The 23741-nt window shown below is 32.2% G+C and overlaps 1 protein-coding gene across 1 annotated transcript; it reads right to left on the bottom strand.

Moving 5' to 3' along the window:
• Nucleotides 1-4619: 4619 nt before the first annotated feature.
• LOC148629035 (transketolase-like protein 2) lies at nucleotides 4620-22810 on the bottom strand. Its single transcript, XM_088542806.1, has 12 exons — nucleotides 22635-22810; nucleotides 17642-17759; nucleotides 13105-13218; nucleotides 12644-12741; nucleotides 12036-12227; nucleotides 11229-11356; nucleotides 10530-10726; nucleotides 8849-8962; nucleotides 7953-8160; nucleotides 6283-6497; nucleotides 5650-5866; nucleotides 4620-5320 (listed from the first exon to the last, which is right to left on the bottom strand). Exons 1-12 carry the CDS (start codon nucleotides 22739-22741, stop codon nucleotides 5148-5150), a joined length of 1881 nt encoding a protein of 626 aa, XP_088398932.1. The 5' UTR covers nucleotides 22742-22810; the 3' UTR covers nucleotides 4620-5147.
• Nucleotides 22811-23741: the final 931 nt, after the last annotated feature.

The following is a 23741-nucleotide window of genomic DNA, read 5'->3' as shown; positions in this document are numbered from 1 at the left end:
GTGAGTAAATTAGTTCAATGTCATAATATATACCAGCGATCCTTTTCACAAAAAATCGTAAGTGTAAATTTAGTCGTAAGTTATGATATCATAATAGAGTTAAGTATTGTGACGTCACAACTTACGACTAATTTTACTCTTGCGATTTTTTGTGAAAAGGGCTAGATTAATTACAGATCTATGTGTATGCCGAGTCGTTAACAGTTTTAATGAACATTTGCCTGAAAAAAGTTCTAATATTTATTACTTGGGCTCATTTGCAAAAATCCGATAGTGCATAAATATACTTGAAGAGTAATAACAAAATACTCTAGTCAATAGTCAAAAAGAAAGTCCATATAAAATGTGACAATATCAATAAAAAACCGGAAAGTTGGAAGCCGGAAGTTTCTTAGTCTTAGTCTTAGTCCACCGCAATGGTACTGGTTTGATACATGCATTTCCGATTGAAATGGTGGGTTATATAACCGTCTTTTAACCCCCCCCCAAAAAAAAAAAAAGAAAAAAAAACGCCTTGAAATTGAATCTAAGACTTTAGAAAATATTGTGGATGAAGTTACTCTTGCCAAAGTCAAATGGTTAATCTAGGCTGTTCACAAACCTTCGACAATGAAAAGTGTGATTTGTACAGTAATGGTGGGATGTGAATTTGCATTTTGCTTCATACTGAAACCTGTTTTACAGGGGTAGGTGTAGATTAAGTGTTTTTAATTTCTGCGGGAAAGTTTCATCTGAAAATAAGTTTACTTGATTTCACGATGAAGAACATATCCATTGAATGGTACATTTTAAACGTTTTCGACCAGCAGCAACTTGAAGTGTCGATTTTTTAGACTCTTTATGGAAAATCCGAAAAACTCATTTATAGCAATGTTGATAAATTCTGGCTATGAAAACGGCCAAAAGTCATTAAATGAACATCAGAAGTATCAATTGTGTCTCAACAGAAAATACAAACTTCATTTTTATGCGCCGCCATACACATGAACGGGTTTTTAACTTAGTTACTTCAATATTTTTTGTTACTTTTTTCTTTTTTATTCTTCTCGTAATATGGTCCTGGTGGCCGAAAAGGTATTAAAAAACGACAACAACCTTACTAAGAATGGCAAGTAAAGCGACATTACCAAATAAATAAGTTAAATATCGTGCTATATACCGGGTATTCTTAAATGTATCGTTTCAACTTTTGAACTTTAAAAAGATATATTATAAAAAAAAGACAACGCACTCTGTTGGCTAATCCCTTGCCTTAATTGATATTAATTGCATAAATGAAAAAATACATAAAAAATGCTTGCGCCTAATTCAAAAATACATTTATATCTACAGTAAAGACTTGCGCATGTTATCTTCTTTCTGTTGGAAAATTGACGAAAGACTGGACAATCCAGAACTTTGGTTTTTATCACCAGCTTCACGGTGTTCCCTTTATTGTATTGGTCGAATGAAAAATTAGACCTATGAATAGTCAATTTAGTATCTCCGTGTGATCCACCGGAGATTGGGTATACAGTATACTCTCCCTTTAAAAAAAATATTTGATAAAAAAATAAGTGCAAGATCACTTATGAATTGTGCAAGTTAAGAAAAAAATGTAAGCTGAAAAGTTTTGTCAACTTCCTACACATCTTCAAATTTTATATTCCAGTCGGTTACTCTTATGATAAAAAATGTCAATAAAAATTTTTCTGAAGTAAAATTGATGAAATGAGTCAAAACACATGGAAAAATGTTGGCTGTCATTTACATTTATTAGAGAGCACAATATAACCAGTCACTTTTTAATTCTCTTTTCCGGCCTTTTTTTGTTTTTGTTTTTGTTTTTGTTTTTTTTTTGTTATCGAATCCCTATTTGGACATACAGAATGTATTTACCCTATTAAGATCATTGGAAAAAAATATTGACATAATTTTCTGCACGACTCTGATGAGAACATGCACTTAAAAAAATGCAACGAAAGTATACTTGGTTGGATAAAATGGAACTACAATTATTTTGAATGATAGTAAGAATGAAGTTAGTTGCTGATTTCAGAAGTCTTGCCTTTAGAATATCCAGTGCCGACACTTTGCAAGACAACAAATAGAAGTCCTAACAACAAAATACTTCGTTGGTGCATTAACGTCCAAGGCATTCTGCGTTATGGTGGAATATATATCTGGAAGCATATATGTATTAAGTCAACGTTGGCACTTGTTGAAATTTGATCTTATTTCAGTTTTAGAATATACGTAATAAATAAACTTTGGTGGAATATGATCTTAGACTTCCTTCTATTTTGCTTATCTTCGATAATCTTGGAAGATCTTACAATATTTATCATTCGGGTCCCGTTAAGAAATAAAATGATTAGACAAAACACATCACTAGCAATCTTATCGAAGGCATATCAAATGATAAATTGAACTTATTCCATGACAAAAATTGCGACCTGGTCGTTATATGATGCACGGTTGTCATCGTGTTTACCTATTTTAACTCGAAACTTGTAAATGATCAGAAAAAAAAAACGGTTTTGTTTTTATCAAAGTATAATAACGCTTTTGCACAGCTTTGCCATTTTAATATTTTATAAAGTGCAAAAGCAACTCTTTAAAAGGGACTTCTTGGTACGCTAGTTAGTTACTTTTATTTTGTTTCGATGTCCAGAATCAACTTGTCATTTTGTGTAAAGGTCAAAGTTTGATGAAGGTACATGGCACAATAAAATATAAATTTTGTTCTATCACGAACGATTACCCGGGTAAAGTGAGACATTTAAAAAAACTGAAACTTCATTTGCGCTATTTTCATAAATGAAACAAAGGCATACTAATGTTTATAATATAATTATCAATACTAAAACGGTCAGCTTTTTATGTTTTTCATTAATATGTACATCAATTCTCCCAGTAGTAGAACACAGTTAATCAATGATAAGAGTTTTACATCTTCAATATAAACAATGTGCATAGTTTTAGTCATATTGGTTCAATAATTTTCAAGTAAGATAACACAAAGCCTGATGAGTGAGTAAAATGATTCCCAAACCCATTAACACTAAATGAAGATGATTGCAAAATAATGTATTATGTAATTTATTTTCCAATATCTAACATAATAACCACGTATTGAGCAAACTATTAGCATCCATTAGAAACCAACTGCCTCTTATTCCTATTCTTTGGCCATTTTAACAACTGATTAAGCTAATTTCCCCGTCCTTTTATCTCATTCTCTGCCATGTAAATAATATATTTTCACTCAACCGTTCTTGGTATTGCGGTTATCTGTAAAAAGGCTTTACGAAACTAGCATTGTAAGACCAGAGCCATGACTAAACAGTCTGTTTTGCTACTAGTCACTTCGAAAACATACCATCAATTTCTGTCTATAAGAGTTCGTCAAAGTAATACAGGCGTTTTCCTTACGCACCAAAAAGGGAGCCTTCTACTCCACAACTCTTTAGCACTAGTACTCCTTTTGCACCAGTTTACTTTTCGATTTTCGGAGTTAAATTGCACCAATAAATTAATGATCCTTTTGCTTCAGAATACAGGTAAATTTTATTTTATATTGTTTTTGTGTTACATAAGGGGTATGTTATTCACCATTTTAAAAAAAATCTCTTTATAAGTGGTTGTTCATCTCTTTTATAATTATAAAAATATAAGAAATAAATCAGTCATTTATTCATTTATTCATTTAGTCTCGCTTTCCTGTGTTTGACTCAATCTTCCTAATATTGACATCCATTTCTCCTGATCAGATCAACTGGTCACTACATAGATACATAGACTAATCCAGATATGTCTGGTAAGGTTCGGATAACAAATATTAGATCTTATTCAAGAATTATAAAATTAAAATAAAAATAAAGAAAAAATAAATAATTATAATAAAGTTTTTTTTTATCCTGGATACATATTTAAATATATAGATATATTTTTTTATGTTTCTTATCTTTAATTTATTCATTTCTAACCCGTCATGTTTATTTTATTATCGTTTTACATTAGATTTTTACCTTTCTCATATTTAATTTCCTTACTGTATTTGGTGCTAAAGGTAGTCTTTTTTCTGGCTGAAAAGGACATGGAATTTTTTTGGGTGCAATTTAACTAGGATTTTTTTATCTAATTGGTGCAAAGAGACGATGCCCAGTAATACTGGGGCGGATCAAGACACTTTGAAAAGGTGGGGTGCCAGCCAGAATCCATGAGAAGAAGGGGGTACTAGTACATTATTTACAATTTTTGTCAATTTTCCACATGAAAAACAAATTTTCCAGTAAAAGGAGGGTGCCACCTCTAGATCTGCAATAGTAATACATACTTTAGATACCTTTTAAACATGCTAAGTTTCATTTAATTCCATCAAGAGTTGATATCAAAAGTATGATGGACAAACAGGTAGAATCAAATCAGTTTATCACCTGCTATTTTACAAGCTGTTATATACTAAGGTGAAGACTGTAGTTGTTTACTTCCTTTAATGGAAGAGCCCAATATTAAAAGTAATATCGAAATACATAAAAATGACCAGAATTGTTTTCTCTGGAAATAACAGTAATTAAGACAGGCCTTTTATGATTTTTATAGGCATACACTGACCTTCTCGGCTTTAACAACAGAAATAACAAAGAAATACTTTATTGTTACAATTACAATATATCATTAACAGTTTACATGATTTAATTAAAACATGATTTTTTCAAGGTAGTAATTTCAAACTGATAACAATAAATGACATAGCACTCATGATGATTTCATAAACAATTTGCACTTACTGCTGCAGATGCTGCAGAAAAAAAACATCAGCATTATTATTAAATATAGGGCAAATTGTGCCATGATTTACATAAAGTTGTGATACAAGATGATTTCAACTTGAACACAGTCCATAATGATTTTAAAAAGATAATATTTAACATAGTACATTTACATCCATAAAATTTTACTTTATATCTACAATCCTGATTATAACATATTAAATATACCACTCTTAGGTATTGGTTAACTAAAATGATTATATTTAGATTCGAAAGACATTTATGCGACACAAAGAAAATAAAAGACACAAGTACTTTTGTAGGTACCCCACAAAGGAGAAATTATCATATTGAAAAGATTTAAGATCTGTTCATAACACAGTATATTCTCTTTCATTGAGACAGGACTTGGTTCACAGCTTTAACGATACAATTAGCACTTATTCCATATTTTTCAATTAATTCTGCAGACTTGCCACTTCTTGGAACTTCTTGTACAGCCAACATTTTCACCGTTATATCTTTACATTCCCTGACTGCTGAACAAACAGCCTCACCAACTCCACCTGGAAAAAATAGTGTTTAAGAGACATCAAGATCAAGATGGGTAAATGGTGATACATGTATAAAATGTTAAGTCAGAAGATAAAAAAAATTTCCCTAGCACAAATTTAAACATATGTACCATTCTTGTCAAACTCATTATTAGGATTTTCATTTTAGATTTCTCATGGGTTGCCTACATCTTAAATAATTAAGAGCAAATCTATGTATTATATATTCATTGCTTCTTTTCATCTTGTGAACATGCACTGAAATAATAACCAATAATATGAGAGTTAAATGCTCTTCAGTTTGAATATCAGCTTCCTCTTGGCTTCTATTCTAAACATACCAAATGGATAATGATCCTCGACAGTAATTATCTTTCCACCTGTAGCTCTGGCAGAATTGATAATAGTCTCAGTATCAATAGGTTTGACAGTGAATGGATCAATAACTCTGATATTGACACCATCAGCAGCCAGCTTATCAGCTGCTTTAAGGGCTTCCTCGAGGGTAACACAACAGCCTACTACTGTCACAGCATCATTGTTACTCTGTCTAACAACCTATAAAACATTATAACACATAGTAAATATACATAGATATAAGTTTACTCAGCTACCCTATTGTGGCAAAAGAAATTCATCCTAATAAAATTGCCTTCAAAATTAGTTTTCAATGATTCACACTGAAACCTTTCAAAATTGCATCGCTAGGACAATAAACCCTGCAAAAGGGCATACTTAATTAAAGCTGCTGCCAAAATAACAAGAGGCTGTTATTTGTAGTTGCTGAGAAAACTGTTGCAAAATATTGTTTTAAAAAGTTGACATGGCTTGAGCCTGAAATTAAATTCAACAACATAGCATACCTATATAAAGCTTTAGCCTTATTATTACGTGACTGTTTTATTTTGCTTTTTATATGACAGCATTTAACTGCATCACATAACTTCTTATTAAAATTTCATAAGTAAACTGACCTTTGCTTTACCAATAGCAAATGGCTCATCATTATCATATCTAACTGTAGTATTGGGTCTACTTGTCCTGATGAATGTTACTCCTGGCGTATTGGCTGCTAGTTCTACTGCTCTCTCTGTAGATACAGCATCACTAGGATAGAACACAGTTGATCCCGGTATACTACGGAACATTGATAAGTCTTCTAATGCCATCTGTGATGGGCCATCTTCACCTGTGATATAGGATCATTACCACTGGAATTATTATCATTCAAAAGGGAAGCAACCAGTTACATACTCAAGGAAGTTAAATATTGTTTATTTCAAAGTACATACTTACAAATCATGTAAACTATGTTTATGTTTTGAAAAAAAAAATGTTCTTTTTGATGAGAATATAGCCCTGTTTTCATATGTATTACAACGAAAGATTGTGAGGCAATAAAAAGTTAAGAAATGAATTAAATTGCAAATAATGAAATCTAAGCAAGATACTATGGTAAAATAGAATGGCAACACATTCATTATAAATGCCACTAAGGTCAAACAAGAGGTACCCAGGAGCCTGAATCGATCACCAGGTTGAATTTTGCCTTTCAAAGGCACTAAATTTAACAAGAACTTGAACAACAATTTTGACTCAAGAAGTCTTTGGTAGGACTTATCATTAGATCTTCTCAACAATTGAAAGTTTCTTTTAATCTATCATAGTTTTCAAGATATTGACTGAAAACTATTAAAATTTTTCATTTTCCCCCTTTCAAGGGCAATACCTCTTACAAGGAGACTGAAGACTTTTGTAGTCCTAATAATATGGATCATTTCAGCTATTGAAAGAATTTGAATAAACGGTTTTGGAGATATATGTGAAAAACTACTGTCTGATCCCTATGTTCTATTTTTAGTAACATCTGCCGTGTTTTTCGACAAATCAAAAATTCCCACATCAGTTCTATGCAGTATACCCCAAGGAACATTCATATCAAGTTTGGTTTCAATTGGTCAAGTAGTGTCAGAGGAAAAGATTTTTGAAAGAAATAGCATTAAAAATAGCACAAATTGTTGAAAAAGGGCAATAACTCCAACATGGCTTAACAGATTAAAACCAAAATTTGACCAGAGATAGATCTCATCATGCTGAACACTTTTACCCAGTCATAATTCAGCTAAACCTAACAGTTAAGGAGATATAAGTGAAAAACTACTGTCTGACCCCCTATGTTCTATTTTTAGTAACGGCTGTCATGTTTTTCGACGAATCAAAAATTCCCATAACGGTTCTATGCAGGATACCCAAAGAAACATTCATACCAAGTTTGGTTACAATTGGTCAAGTAGTTCTACAGGAGAAGAGTTTTGCATAATTGTTAACGATGACCACAACGGATGACAAGTGATGGCAATAGTTCACCTGGCCAAAGGCCAGGTGAGCTAAAAATATCACAGAATTCATAAAATAAAGAACTGTTAAAATGAGCTTTGTCTTATTTGTTTATCATCAACTAAAGTGTGTACATTCCAGAACCTAGAGAAAATAAACTCACAACTGATTTTTTTCATCACTACAAAATGTCTATGTCTCATGATATCACCAAATAATCATACATCTTGTTTCATATTACAGACATACAAATTGCCAACTGAATATAGGCTGAATTATGTCACAAACTTCTACACTTTATACTTACCAATAGAAACACCAGCATGTGATCCAACAAAGTTGACATTAGTCTGAGATATAGCACCCATTCTGATCTGATCAAAAGCTCTGGAGAAGAAAGCAGCAAAGGTACTGACGAACACAACAGATCTATCTCTACAAGCACAGCCTATAGCAGCTCCTACTAAGTTCTGCTCTGCGATGAAACACTCAATAAATCTGTCTGGGAATGCCTCCTGTGAAAGTCAGATTGATATAGAGTTATTTATCCAGTAAATCTACTCGCATCATTACATACCAGTTCATTTTATAATACAAAAGAAAATCATAGCTTATCTTTATAACAGTCTTTATACAAATCAGACACGGGTAATTTTACAGGGGGTAATTTTTCCAAAAAAAAAAAAAAACCAATACACTTTAATTTCTTGTCACATTTCTATTATTAATTTGTCTTTTAGTTTTTACACTTTTGAGGTAAAAATTATACAAGTTGTAATCAAAATTGGCATCCTAAAGAATTAACAAGTTTGATTTGGTTGAGTTAAGAGGGAGATGAGAGATTTTCTGAAGAAAAAAAAGACAGGTCTGTATGTAGATAATTACTAGTGCAAGTAATAATTTCATAGTATATTTATAAATAATGTATGAGCTTAAAAATCTAGCTAAAATTTAATGGAACTTCAGTAGTTAAGAAGATGAAAAAAAGTTAATTTTTTGAATGCACCTCCAAGGCCTATGCAAATAAGCGATTTTTTCCCTAATAGAATAATAGGAAATGGTTTTGTGCAGGAGAAAATTATGCTAATAACCGAAATATGCAATAAAGTGATATGTGATTAAGTGGAGTCGACCGTATTAGAAATAATCCTCCATAGAAAAAAGACCCTTCATATTGACTCAACCTTGTTTATACACAGATACCTTAAACTTGATTGAAAATGTTGAATTCTTCACATCCCCATCCATAGCTACTACTCGATTATTATTCTTTCCTATTTTCACCAAGGCAGTTCCATAAGCAGCTCTTGTTGCTATCTGTTGATGAAAATAATAAAAAAAATAAAACATTCTGCAAATCCTGAACATTAGAGGTGTTATGGGCTTTATATAAAAGTTTGACAGAACTTTCACTGTTAATGTAGTAGTTTTCATAGAGGACAAACATTGTCTTGCTAGGCATCACCCCCACTCATGGAGAAAGTTGATATCAAACCAAAATGGCTTAACATATGCCCAATTGGTACAAGGCTAATCACCCACAATCTAAATTTGAAATTTATCAACCCATTGGGAAGAAACAGACAGAGGACAGACAGAATGACAGACAGACAAGGCCATTCCAATATACCAGTCACTCACTGAGCAGGTTTAATAATAAGTGTGGAATATTGTACCTAGGTAATTACTGCTACCGGTATTTTTTTTTTCATATGTGAAATCTTGAGTAAATTTTCAAACTTAAAAATTAAAACCAATGAATAGATTCATTTAAGAAAATGCATGAAAATAAGACCACATAAATTAAATTGATTACACAGTTTATGGATCAAGTATATTTTTATACAGTAATGGCAAACTGCAAGTATGACGAGGCTCCCAGGACCCTGAATCGCTCACCTTGTTAAATTCTGCCTTTCATGGGAAATAAATTTAACAAGATATTGTCAAACAATTCTGACTCAAAAAGACTTAGATGGCACTTAAAATAAGGATCATAGTTTTCATGATATTGGCTGAAAACTGTAAAAAAAAAAAAAAAAAGAAAAGGACGTCATTTTTCACCTTTCAAGGGGAATAACTCTTACAACGAGTCACCTCACAACTTTTATCCCTGAAGACTTTTGTAGGCCTTATAATAAGGATCATTTCAGCCAATGAAAAAATTTGGCTAAATCTAACGGTTTTGGAGATATAATATGCAAAAAACTTCTGTCTGACCCCTACATTCTATTTTTAGTAACAACAGCCATGTGTTTCCATGGTTGAATAATCCCCACATCAGTACTATGCAAGATTCCCCAAGGAACATTTATACCAAGTTTGGTTACAATTGGTGAAATAGTATCTAAGGAAAAGATTTAAAAAAAAAATAACATAAAAAATAGCAAAAAAAGGTGGAAAAAGGACAATAACTCCAACAAGGCTTAATAGATTAAAATGAAACTTTGACATCAGATAGATCTCATCATGCTGAACACTATCAGAATTTGGCTAAATTTAATGGTTTTGGAGATATATGCAAGATGACGATTGATGCCATGTGATGGCCTTTAGCAAGGTGAGCTAAAAATGTTTTCAGAATAAATAATAATAATGTCTAAACCTAATTTAAATATTCTTATAGTATGAAGTCTAAGTACTGAAATTTTGGATCAAAACAAAACTTATGAACTGGATATGTTACATATCATGCTACACTTGTAAACGAAAAATCAGCTTACCATTTTTAAAACAAATTAAATAATCATCCCAGTTAATGCTGGAGACTTTGGCCACAGACCAGTTAGAGTAGTACAGTCAACATGGTTGTCACTGACAAAACAAACAACTTACACTCTTTGAATATTACCATAAAAATAACAAGGTTATTTTCAAATCTCACCATTTGTCCTTTCTGGTAGCTTGGGGGTTCAGACAGCTGTACATTTCTGATATTGACAACTGGAGCATCATTGACAACTGTACCAGGCTTTAATCCATGGGGTCCCTGATTGGCTATGTTTTCTTTAATAGCCTTAAGGGCATTGGCTGACTCTTTTCCTAAGGCTTTTCCATGCCAGTTCATTTGGTCCTCAATACCTTAATGTAAGTATAAGAAAATCCAAGTATTAAACTGAATTGTCATTTTAACAATTACAAGAATGGTTCTCTTTCATCAACATTGCTTCTCCATATAAAGAAATTTGTTGAGATCTTCAGTTAATAATAGCATGCTACTACATTTCACGATTTATAGAAATGGATACTTTCTGTTAAGATAAATAAATCTAGATATTTTTTTTTGGAGATGTCACAATAGAAAGTAAATTTTAAAAAATTAAAATACTGTTTTTTTTTTTTTTTTTAGGAAAGTATTCGGTTGTCTGATAATGAAAACAGACTAGTAAGAACAATCAGTCTGAATGTAAATTCATAGAAATCACTGACAAACTAAACATTTAACATTGCTTAATTTGACTACTTATTTTATATTGTGTTTGATCATTGGCAGCCATTGTGGTTTTAATTAATAATATATCAAAACTAGTAATCATGAGGATAAATCAATGAACATCCTAATTCTAAGGAAGGGTCTTCTTACCTGGGATACCCTTCCCTTTAAATGTTTTAGCAATCAGACAGGTGGGTTTCCCTGCAACAGTAGAGGCATCATGGAAAGCTTTACACAGAGCCTCTATATCATGACCATCCACAACATATGTATTAAATCTAAAAATAGAGAATTGACCATCCACAACATATGTATTAAATCTAAAAATAGAGGATAGACCATCCACAACATATGTATTAAATCTAAAAATAGAGAATTGACCATCCACAACATATGTATTAAATCTAAAAATAGAGGATAGACCATCCACAACATATGTATTAAATCTAAAAATAGAGGATAGACCATCCACAACATATGTATTAAATCTAAAAATAAAAGAATTGTAGCCAATTACATAAAACATATCATAAACTCAAATAACAAAAATGGATACAGTATTTTATCACATTTTTCAGAATTGTCTAATAGAAAATACTATTTTAGAACTATTTAAGTACAAATCCTTATGAAATTCAGACACTGCCAATTGTAGAGGTGATTTCATACACAACTAATATACCACTATATGACAAACTATGAGTGGTTATGTGGTCTGTAAGTGTTTCTGCTTAAGAAATAAAAATAAATTTGGTAGGTTTTTGACATGCATGAATCACTTCTTGTTGATTTTTATAAAGATTGCTTCTTACCATGATTCTCAAGTAAAAAATCTATATGTGAAAAATCCTTGACAGATTATTTTTGTTGTTTTAATTGAATTAATGACAAAATCACTTTAGCATACAGATGGGGTGTATTCTAAAAAGACTTAAACATAAAAGAAAAGTATGTTACCCAAAGGCTTCAGCTCTAGCCTTGTAAGTAGCCATATCATGTTGAAGACTGGTTGGCTCACTTTGACCTAGACGGTTGACATCAAAAACAGCAACAAGGTTGTCAAGTTTGTAGTAACTAGCAAAGGCCATGGCTTCCCAAACTGAACCCTCAGCGCTCTCACCATCACCCATCAAACAATACACTCTATAACTGTATTGAAAATAATTTAGTAGTAGATATATACCTTCAAGATCTTTCAATGTAACATACATGTAGCATAGGAAGCTTCACTATACAACATTGTCCTATGTGAATTGTTACTTAAAACTGATATCCAATATTGCAGTTAAACTTAAACCAGTTGTAAATAGATACATATATCAACTGTGCTTTATGAAATACATTAGAAAAATGTAACTGATACCATTCATGAACCATTCTTTGGAAAATTTATGTCAAATGGGATTTTTTTTCACAACAAATTTTTTTATGTAACATTTTTTATTTAACATAAAATAAAAGAAAATCAAATGTTTTAATGAAAAACTTTAAAGAGAATTTTGAAACAACAAACAAACAATCCAAAATTATAGTTATGTATGTTTAAACATGTATGCAGCTTTTACCTAGCTTTGTCTATGTATTTGCCCATATAGGCCATCCCAACAGCACAACTTAATCCTTGTCCGAGAGATCCTGTAGCAACATCAACAAAATTCAATCTCTGAAAATATGAAAATTGTTTTCTTAATAAGTAAATTACTTTTTCTATCTTTTCTGTACCAAGTTATATTAATAATAATATGAGAAAAAAAACCCAGCAAAATTTTGAGGTAGGCTGGATCAAATTATTTATTTCTAAATACCAATTAGTATAAAACCATGTGTATTTTATATTTTTAAAAATAAAAAAAAAAAGAGAAAAATCTTAAATTTCTACTTCAAATTCTGAACACTTCATCTTGTTTACAATTCATGAGTAGCTTATAAGTTTAAAGTTGATTGTCTCTGACTGGAATAAAAGAAGCCAAAAATATTGAGCCAAGCATCTGCTTGGCTGGTTATTTAATCAATAACAGTAACTTACAGGTGTAGGATGTCCCTCTAGGTCACTCTCCAGCTTGCGTAGGTTCAACAGATCAGCTGCATTAAACAATCCAGCTTCTGCCCATGCTGCATACAAAATAGGTGCTGCATGTCCCTTTCAGAAAGATAATGCAGTTAAGTCTAATTTTATCATAATAAAAATTCATATATAAATTACATGAAAGTGCTGCAAAATTATAGTTAATGTAAGTATTAGTAATAAATTGTACATACTAGTTTAAACAGTGTTTGACATAAAAAAAATTAAGAGAGGTAGACATTTAATCTACAAAGTGAGCTATTTACCCAAACCAGAAATTTTTTTTTTCAATATTTAATACTAAAAAAAAATAGTTAAAATCCATAAATGAACATTTGTGCTACATTTTACAGAAACAATAAACAAATCTAAACCAGTAGGAATTGATTAAATACACTCTAACTGAAGTCCAAATCCCTAATTCATTACTGTACATGTTTATCAAAAGCAGAATAAATAGGATAATTCGAAAACAGTACAATCATAGTTATGAGCTTAGGTCAAAAGTAAAGGTCACACCCAGTTCATCATGGTACACACACACACAGTCTTATGATGTTTCACTAACACCCTTATGATCTAATGTATTAAAAAAGACGAAAGAATAAAATAAGAATGGTCTTCAAAACTTATGGTAGGTGTTGAAAAATCAATGATTACATAGAACTTGAAGCCAGACTTCAAGGTCAAATAGAGGTTACTATGACAGGAGGTGCAACAACTAGATATGATGTCACATCCATATGTAAAAGACGTAAAGTGCACGTCAAAAGACAAAAAATGAGATGCTTGCAAACTCTATATTGGAGAATGCATTTTACAAAAAAGCTTCTAGTAGAATTTTTTTTTGGGAGACACAAATGATTCACCCACACATATACATGTAATACAATATCTTTTATCAAAAGTTGGGATCAATAGGAAAAACAAGGATATCCACAAAACAAGCCATGTAACCTTATTGTATATTGAAAATGCTGAATTCAACTATCTAATTTTTATATAAGAAAATCAAAACCCTTTAGCCCTGCATACCACTAACATGTTTATAAACATCCTACACAATTTCCAACCTGTATTTCAAACACTGTAAAGGCAAACCATGTACTCCCTATTCAGATTAATGAATGGACAAATAGGGGTAAATTAATATCCCATAATTTGTGAAGTGAAAATGTATAAATAAAGAAGTCAAACAAGAATTTTTTTCCTGAGAAAGTCCATAAAGTTAACACTTGAGGCGAAGGGTGAAGGTCAACATAGTGATACACCAACTGCCCACTGGCACATGTCAAAGATCTATGACCAAGGTTAATAATTATAAACTGGACAGATTTCTGAATGAGAAAAACAAGAAGAAGAAGAAGAAATGGAGATATTTATTTTGACCACAAAGCCTATTAAAGTTGATAAAACATACTATTGTTCAAGTGAAAAAAGGAATTCAACATACATAATTCAATCAGACTGCAACAAGACATCTAAATGTAAATAAAATCAGTGAACTGTAAACATATATTACAAGGATTACATAATGATGTGTGTAGAGTTTCATGATGACATGACAAGAGACTACTGATGTAAACCATAACCCTAATTGTAACTTCTTTCATCATAGAAAAAAGAACAGATATGGCGAAATGCAACAAATTCATCAGCGTGTAACCTAAATACAAAACAGTAAATAATTTCAGAGATCACCAAACGTTCCTCAACAAGAGTAAAAACACCTTTGAATGGTCAGAATGGTCCAGACAACAAAAGTAATAAACCCACAGTAACAGAATGATGACACCTCTTCAAAATGCTGTAAAACTAAAAAGTAATACAATGACAAAACAAGATGCTCCCAGGAGCCTGAATCACTCACCTGGTTGAATTTTGCCTTTCAAGGGCAATAAATTAAACAAGAAGTTGTCCAACAATTTAGACTCAAGAAAACTTTGATAGGACTTATCATAAGGATCATTTCAGTAAATGAAAGTCTAAATCTATCATAGTTTTCAAGACATTGGCTGAAAACTGTCAAGGGCAATAACTCTTATAAGAAGGGGACTGAAAAAATTTTATGCCGGAAGACTTTTATAGTCCTAGAAATAAGAATCATTTCAGCTACTGCAAGAATTTGGCTAAACCTAACCGTTTTGGAGATATATACGAAAAATTATGTCTGACCTCTACGTTCTATTTTTAGTAACAGTGGCCATGTTTTTCAACAGATCAAATAAACCCACTTCAATTCTATGCAGGATACCCCAAGGAACACTTATACTGAGTTTTGTTTCAATTAGTAAAATAGTGTCAGAGGAGAAGATTTTTGAAAGAAATAACATAAAAAATAGCAAAATACGTTGAAAAAGGGCAATAACTCCAACATGGCTTAATAGATTAAAATAAAAATTTGACCGCAGATAGATCTCATCATGCTAAACACTTTTACCCACATGTCAATATTTGGCTAAACCTAACCGTTTTGGAGATGTATGTGAAAAAGTACTGTCTGACCCCGATGTTCTATTTTTAGTACCGGCGGCCATGTTTTTCAACGGATCAAAAATCCTCACAACAGTTCTATGCAGGATACCCTAAGGAACATTCATACCAAGTTTGGTTCCAATTGGTCAGGTAGTTTCAGAGGAGAAGAGTTTTCAAAAATTGTTAACGACGACGGACGGGTGAGCTAAAAACACATAAACGACCTACCTTGCCTGACTGTGGACATGCCCATGTCTGTGGTGGAGTAAAACTAGTTTTAAAAACCCGTAACGATTCCCCTTTATTATAAGGTAAAAAGACAAGCATTCTGAGAATTAATGCATGACAATAGAAAGTTCCCTATGGAAGAAATTGAACAGAATGCAAACTTGATGCTTAATTTGTTAACGAGAAGTGTGAAAAACTGAGTCTGTGGTAAGTCCAACAGCAGACCAGACGAAATTCCTGCTTGATCTGTAACTTGTCATGGTTAAGCATTGTACCAAATATTTAATGTATATCTGCAAGGATGACACAAAAAGAGAGGAAAACTGAGTTATTACATGAATTTTCTGAGTCCAGGGGCCATAACTCAGCATTACATCAACAGACCTGAACAAAATTTAAACTTGAACTGTAACTTGTCATGGTAAAGCAATGTACCAAATATCAAATGTATATCTGCAAGCATGAAAAAACTGAGTTATTACATGGCAGCAACTCCGCAAAAAAAGCAACAGACTGGAACAAAATTTAATCTGTAACTAGTCATCGTAAAGCAATGTACCAATATCAATTTGATATCTGCAAGCATGAAGAAAAAAGTGTGAATCGCTCATCTGGTTATATTTTGCCTTTCAAGACAAGGGCAATAAATTTAACAAGGAGTTGTCCAACAATTTTGACTCGAGAAGAATTTGGTAGGACTTATCATAACGATCATTTCAGTAATTGAAAGAATTTGGCTAAACCTAACAGTTTTGGAGATATAATTTGTGAAAACTACTGTCTGACCCCTACATTTTATTTCTAGTAATGGCATTAACATTAAAAATAGCAAAAAGAGCAATAATTCAAATATGGCTTAAAAGAGTTAATAAACGGTAATTTGACCACAGGTAGATCTCATAATGCTAAACACTTTTTTCCCTCTGTCAGAATTCAGCTGACTAACGGTTTGGAGATATATGAGAAAAACTACTGTCTGACCTTATGTTCTCTTTTTTGTAACAGTGGCCATGTTTTTTTGAAGGATAAAAAATCCCCACACCAGTTCTATGCAGGATACCCCAAGGAACATTCATACCAAGTTTGGTTCAATTGGTCAAGTACTGTCAGAGGAGAAGAGTTAAGAAAAATTGTTACGATGGCGACTATGATGGATGCCAAGTGATGGTAATAGCTCACATGGCCTCTCAGCTGACGGACGGATGGACTGAGTGCAAACCTAAATTTCTCTTCCACGAAAGTTGCCGGTTGGGCACTAATAACTGAAACTACAAACAAACACACCATAAAATTCACTAAAATACATCCAATTCTCTCCATGGAATAACTCAACAAACACCATATACATTAAAGACAAAATGAGATCAAAATAAACTTAAAAAATGATCGCAGTTACTGAAAACTAGCTCAGAACATATTTTAAAGAATGACAATACCATCAGCACTACCAGCAAGTCAGGATTAAAGGACTTTTCAGAGAGTGTCTACTACTAAAAAAAATCTGTCAACAAATGGTAAACAAGGGCAATAATGCATTACAATGTATATTCAGAAAAGCCAATGAATTGACTAGGTGGTTGATTTGTCCTATTTCAGTTAATCTTAATTCCATGATTGTTTTGTGGGTGTGGGTTTTGGGGTTAAAAGAAATGCCATTTAAAGTTAATTCTACTCATAGTTGAAAGGAACAAGTAAATTGCACTTCCTGTTGATCTTTTTTATCAGAATTTACGCAATGAAGTTTGCTCCTGAGGATTTTTCCCTATTCCCACAGCGTCTTATTAAATAAACTAACCTTTGATAAGATGAATCTGTCATTTGATGGACCCCTAGGTTCCTCTATGGTATACCTCATTGTTTTGAAAAACAATACGGACATAACCTCTGCCATGGAGCAACATGATGTTGGATGGCTGCAATATAGAATATACATGAACATGTAGAATACACATGTCAAAATATGAGCTAAGAATAAATTCTTCTGTACATGTTCGATGAATTGAATTCAATTTTGGTTTTAGTATCATATCTGAAATAAATCCAACATAAAATGTGGTACAATATCAGCCATCATGCAAAATGTAAGACTTAACCTACATTGTACATGTAAAATCTCCATCCAGAAACAGTGGCTCCCTCTGAAAGCCTAGTTAAAAGACAATTATTTCTCCCCAGACAATTACTTCTAAAGAGTTATTGCAAAAGGTCACAAGTGAGGTAACTCTACATTGAAGCATGTGTTTCACAAAAAAAAATTCTTCATAGGACAGCCTACAAAACTGAAGTTGTGTTTGTAAACCATTTCACATATTTGATTATTCAATGCCCTTTATTTAAACAAATCATGAAATTTGGGAATATCTCATCTAAATCAAACTTATTGGTCATGCACATTATTATATTCATTATAGGAAGACAAATCCTATAAAATGGTTCAAAAACTAATGGAAGAAATGATCAGACAAGCCATCTTTGAGATAATGAAGTGGTTAAGTTCAATTATTACAACTATAACTTTGGTTCCCTTGATTACTCTTTCAAATATCTCTCTAATTCTGAGAAAATTTGACCATTGAACACTTATGGTTATGCATATTTCCATTAGGAGTACTAAAATCCTACAAAAATTTCAAAGCTGTTACTCAAAAACTGTTGGTGGAAATTATCAAAAAAATAATTGACGTTCTTGTCATATCAGTAAAATGTAGTTTATTTGCTTCTTTGCCAAAAAGTCAGCCTCTGTCAGCATTTCAACATTAACCCCAATCTTATTAAAAAGCTAATGGTACATGACAAGGCAATTTTATGTCATAATTTCAAGATATTAGAATTGCAAAATATGAAGTCTTCAATAGACCTTAACAAATATTCATAGATCAGGCTATCATTACGTTGTATAACATCAAATAAATCTTAAACTGTAAAGAACATCTATTTTGTTTGAAACAGGAAAATCATTCTTAAGTTAAAATAACATCCTATTACTGATTGCCCCAGATAGATAACAGCACATAGAAAAATTAGTAACTCAACAAAATCCATATCCTTGTTGTACTACTTACTTTTAAAGAAAAAGTATTGAAATAAAATGTTTTACATAAAGCAGCTTAATAGGACTGCAGAGGCCAAAAGTGAACACACCATTCGAGATTGATACAGCTTTGAATTTTGATTGTGATTAGACATTTGACACAGGATAAGAATTTGACCAAAACTGATGAGGTCTCTTTTTGGCCCATATATCCTATATGTTGTCAGTCACATTTTCCAAAATAAATCTTAGTCTTCATTTGGAAGTATGGCACATTGTGGTACAATTTTCAAGAGATCCATGCCCTTTCACTAAAGTAATGATCAAGACATCAGGAAAATGCTTGTTTTAGGCCTGTTTCCAACCCTAAATTTCTAATTGGATCAAGTCACAATCACCCACAATTAATCCAAACTTTCTATTGGTAATATGGCATCTTGTGGTATAATTTGAACAAGATACTTTTACTTGAAGTCAAGTAATTGACTGGACATCAAGGAAATGCATTTTTCTGGTCCCTCTTTAGTCCTTCATTCCTTAATGGATAAAGTTTCAACTCCCAAATTGTCAATAAAAAAAACAACCCTAGTTTGGTCTATTTGGCATGGAGTATTGTGGAATAATATTAAGATGTCTTAATGCTTTTACTTAAGTTATAAAGTATAATACTATGAAATGAGTGTTTTTGGCCCCTAATTCTAAACTGTTGAAGCAAAAACACCCAAAACCAATGCTTAACTTTCTTTTTGTGGTTTGGAACCTTGTTACAAAATTTTATAAAGATCAATCAATTAATATTAAAGTTATCACACAGTTAGATTCAAGTGCCTTTTTCTGATAAAATTAATCAAACAGTTTGGGAGTAGTAGAGAATACAAAAGTGTGTCAGAATGGTGGACAACACCAGAAGATCTTGCTAGCTCTTTATACCAAAGAACTCTGTTATTAAAATTAACCATCAATGCTAATACCAAATGTTCAACAATAAAAGGTAATATTGTACTGGTAAGTCCTATATACATTTGTATAATAATATATATCTGTCACACCAGTTTTCATAATTTATTATGTCTTTACAACATGCATGACAATACACAAATTAAGTAGACCTTGTCATCAAGACATCAAGATTCTAAAATTTTGATAAATGAATAAGATTTAAATCCCTTCAGATGGATAATTTCTACTTTCTCACGAATTTTATGATAATTTATTTGATCAATTTTCAAATACAGTATCTAATTTCAAATGAACTTTAAGGAGGCCATATTTTATTTTCCAATAATTTAATGCCCCAAAAACACTAAGTCCTCACGTTAAAATAGGGCAAGGTTATCATGAACACACACGTTTCAATTAAAGCTTATTTCCAGTTGGTTAGTTTTATCATAATCCAGTTTAAGATGTTAGGAAAAAATTGTGCACAATACCTGGGATGAATGGATAAACAACATAATCACTACATATATATTTTCATAAACCACCAACTTTTAAGAAGTGGGTAAAAAAAACTGGAGAGAAATTTATATCATTTGATGAATTTAAATTTGAAGTTAATTAGTAGAAAACTAGCAAAAAATACTACAACTGTCTAAATGAAATTCTAAAAATCTCTTATGTCTAATGTTGGTGAAATGAAACAGTTCTATGAGAAATAGGAAAGTGAGATATCTGACTTTGAAATTACACGTGGAAGTTGCACATCACTACTAAACAAATTGATATTTACTCCACATGTTTGTTAAAGCAAAATTTTAGCTGAGGCAAAAAAAAAAAAATATGTCTGTTTTTTGTTACCCTACCCAGGGCTTTTTCTACCTTGATTTACCGCCGATTATCGGCCCTATTCCCAATGACAAAAAGTGTCTTTTTTTCCTAAAATTTATCCCAACTGAAGCAAGCAATATGAAAATTGTCAATTATTTTATCTGTTGGTAGAATGAAACTCATTTTTTATTGATAAGTCAGCAAATCGTTATTGTCACAGTTTATCCAGAGCAATTTTCAGACTGGGGAAACAAATGTGTTTATTCTTCAATTTACGACTTTTTACAGCAGCCATTATCTTCAATCGGTTGGAAAATAAAAGGTATCCAATATTGGTTACATGTATGTCTCACAATAGATTTTATTTGTTACTTTTTTACCCCAATTGATGAAAAAATTCCTGATCTCAGGGACAGGGGCCTTATTTGAAAAAAGGTATAAAAAGCCCTTACTACCTACCCTTATTTTTGTGCTTACCCTTTACATTTTATTGTCATCTTGGCTCAAGTACTGTTAAAGTCTAGAGTGTTTCCCCAATTCACTCAATGTAAAATGTTTTCCAAACTTAACAACTCTATACAGGTACACACACACATATGCAAGACTATACAATGTACATGTATACGATCAATGAACAATCATCCGTCTTGTTTGTTTAACTGATTGATTAATGATTCAATCAAATGTGGGCAAACCTGGATTTGCTTTCTTTTTGTCACTTAAACATTTGATGTCTTACAATCAATACATTCTTATACATTCAGAGATTTCAGGTGACAAAATGTGGTTATAAATTTTCATCAATGATGATAAACACTGGAAAAACCATAGCTGTTATGAAAAAAAATATTTATGTCCATTTAAATTGTTCCTTAAATAGTATATACTTACATGTAACACAAGGACATGTAAAAGCCAAAAACCTGGGTTAACTTTTTAACATGTATAGGCCTCACCTAGAGAAAGAAGTGAGTAAAACTTCTCCTTGTTTTTGCTCACTTCTCCTATTTATCTTTGACAGGGAGAAGTTTGTGATAGATTTCATAGACAAAAATGTCAATATTGTTATTTTTGAAACAGAAGTTATAGTAAATTATCTATAAGTTCTCCTTGTCTTTGGTGTCTACATTAGGTCCTGTTATATATAGGTAATTTTTCAGTTTCAGTGCAAGTGACATTAGCACCAGAACATGGGAGATAACCAACCAAAAATATTAAGACAGCGAAACTCATCAAATATTTTATCATACTGACCGCTTGAGAAACTTTGGTCAAAGAAAAACACTACATCTCTATCTAATAAAGCTTTGAAATGGAGTCAAAACACCTTCTAGATTCAACGTTTCGAAGACCCACATTATTTGATAGGAACTCCTCTGACATTTTCAAAAAATCTACTTAAAGTTGTGGGAAAACAAGGCATTCTTTGCCGATCCCAGAAATGTTTGACTGATAAAATTACAAATATTTGGATTATCTTTTGCCGTCTCCCACAGATTAAATTATCTTAAATCAAATTTACCAAAATTGACTAAATGCTTTGATCGCACTTAAGGCAAATGTCTTCCTCAAATCATTGCTTCTCATTCAGTTAAAAGCTTATGACATACACTTTTAACTATAACATAAGTTATGTTGTATGTAATTGTAATTATATTACCGAATCTAAATAAAGTTTTTGTATTTGGATTTGTAATCAAGACTGTATATCTAAAAGATGGTGATAACAAGAACCTCTATATACAATCTACCTTAAAAAAATCCTTGAGATAACTAAATGTAAAATATGCATATCGAATTTTCGGAAAACAGCCATATTGAGAGTCTTGCAACTACACTCACGACAGTACAGTAGTATGACTATCAACTAACACAACGCACTTATAGTTTTTGGGGGAGGGGGAATGGTCACTGTATCCATGGCTATTTAAACTTGAAGTTGAAATTTAAGTTTAACTGTTTAGATTAAATGAATAAATCTGTTACTTACCCAGAATTACTCGCGTCGGTTGACTCAATACTATGAACTCTCAGTTTATTTGCAATATCTTTAAGAGTCTGGAGCGTTTTGGCATCTGGTCGGTGGTAGTCGCTCATTTTGTAAAAATCCGAAAAATCACTGCACAGCAGATCCTCACGCTTAGGAGAACTGACCTTGACCCAAGTACCGGTTATCTGGTTCTAGGTATTACAATAAAACAGAAAATATCATCAGTTGAAACAGGGAACCTGATGATAGTCATCCATCGGAACTACTCATCAAATACAAATGATGATGAGAAATGACCGAGTAGTTCCGATTGGATAATTCTAAAACGAAAGAAAGTACGGTATAGATATTAGTTCCGGATTTATTTAATTTATCAGAGATGGATGATTATGTCTATGTCACTATTCGTATGGCTAATCCTAGATTTTCAAATGTGGGTATCCGTAAATGGAATTGAAGGCCAAGCAAAGCGAGGCAAGATTATTCTTCTTATTATAATTTTTTTTATGTTATTTATTTATTTTTTTTTGGGAGGGGAGTAATTAATGGAACCAAGCTTCTAGCGGAAATCAAATGTAATCCCGGTAAAAGACCAGACATGGAAAACATACACACACAACAAAGAACAGAAAATAGCCAAAATAATACGTTCTAAGCAACAAAAGTAAATGTGCAACGCGGACTCCACTAAAAACTGGGAGTATATGGACCACTAATCCCCTGTCCGGAGCTATTTTCTGATTTGGCTGCACACTGACGGCCAAATCAGAAAACAGCTCGGGACACTGAATCCCAAAAGGGATTAATGGACTAAATGCTCCTGTAGGGCCTGGGCGTCCTCTGCTTTTCTAGAAACACCCGCCAAACTGCTCATAAAAAGTCAAGTTTGGTGTAGACGAAATGAAAACTACGACATGTTGAAGAAATCGGGTAACATAGATTGCATGCAAAAGACTCGTTAAACTAGTTCAACCCCACCGCAGATTCCATGCGCCTGTCCACAGTCAGGAGACGGTTGGTCTTAATTGTGTCTTTGAGTTGCTGTTTTAATTTTTAGTTTGATTATGAAGAATTGCTATCGTTCAGTTACCGCGGTACGTGTTCCTT

Source organism: Perna viridis, chromosome 1 (genome assembly GCF_037379345.1).
Source record: "Perna viridis isolate PV_CMFRI_1.1 ecotype Kerala chromosome 1, ASM3737934v1, whole genome shotgun sequence".
Taxonomy (NCBI): Eukaryota; Metazoa; Mollusca; class Bivalvia; order Mytilida; family Mytilidae; genus Perna; species Perna viridis.
The sequence above is the reverse complement of the archived record's forward strand: the minus strand, read 5'-3'. Positions and strand labels throughout refer to the sequence as shown.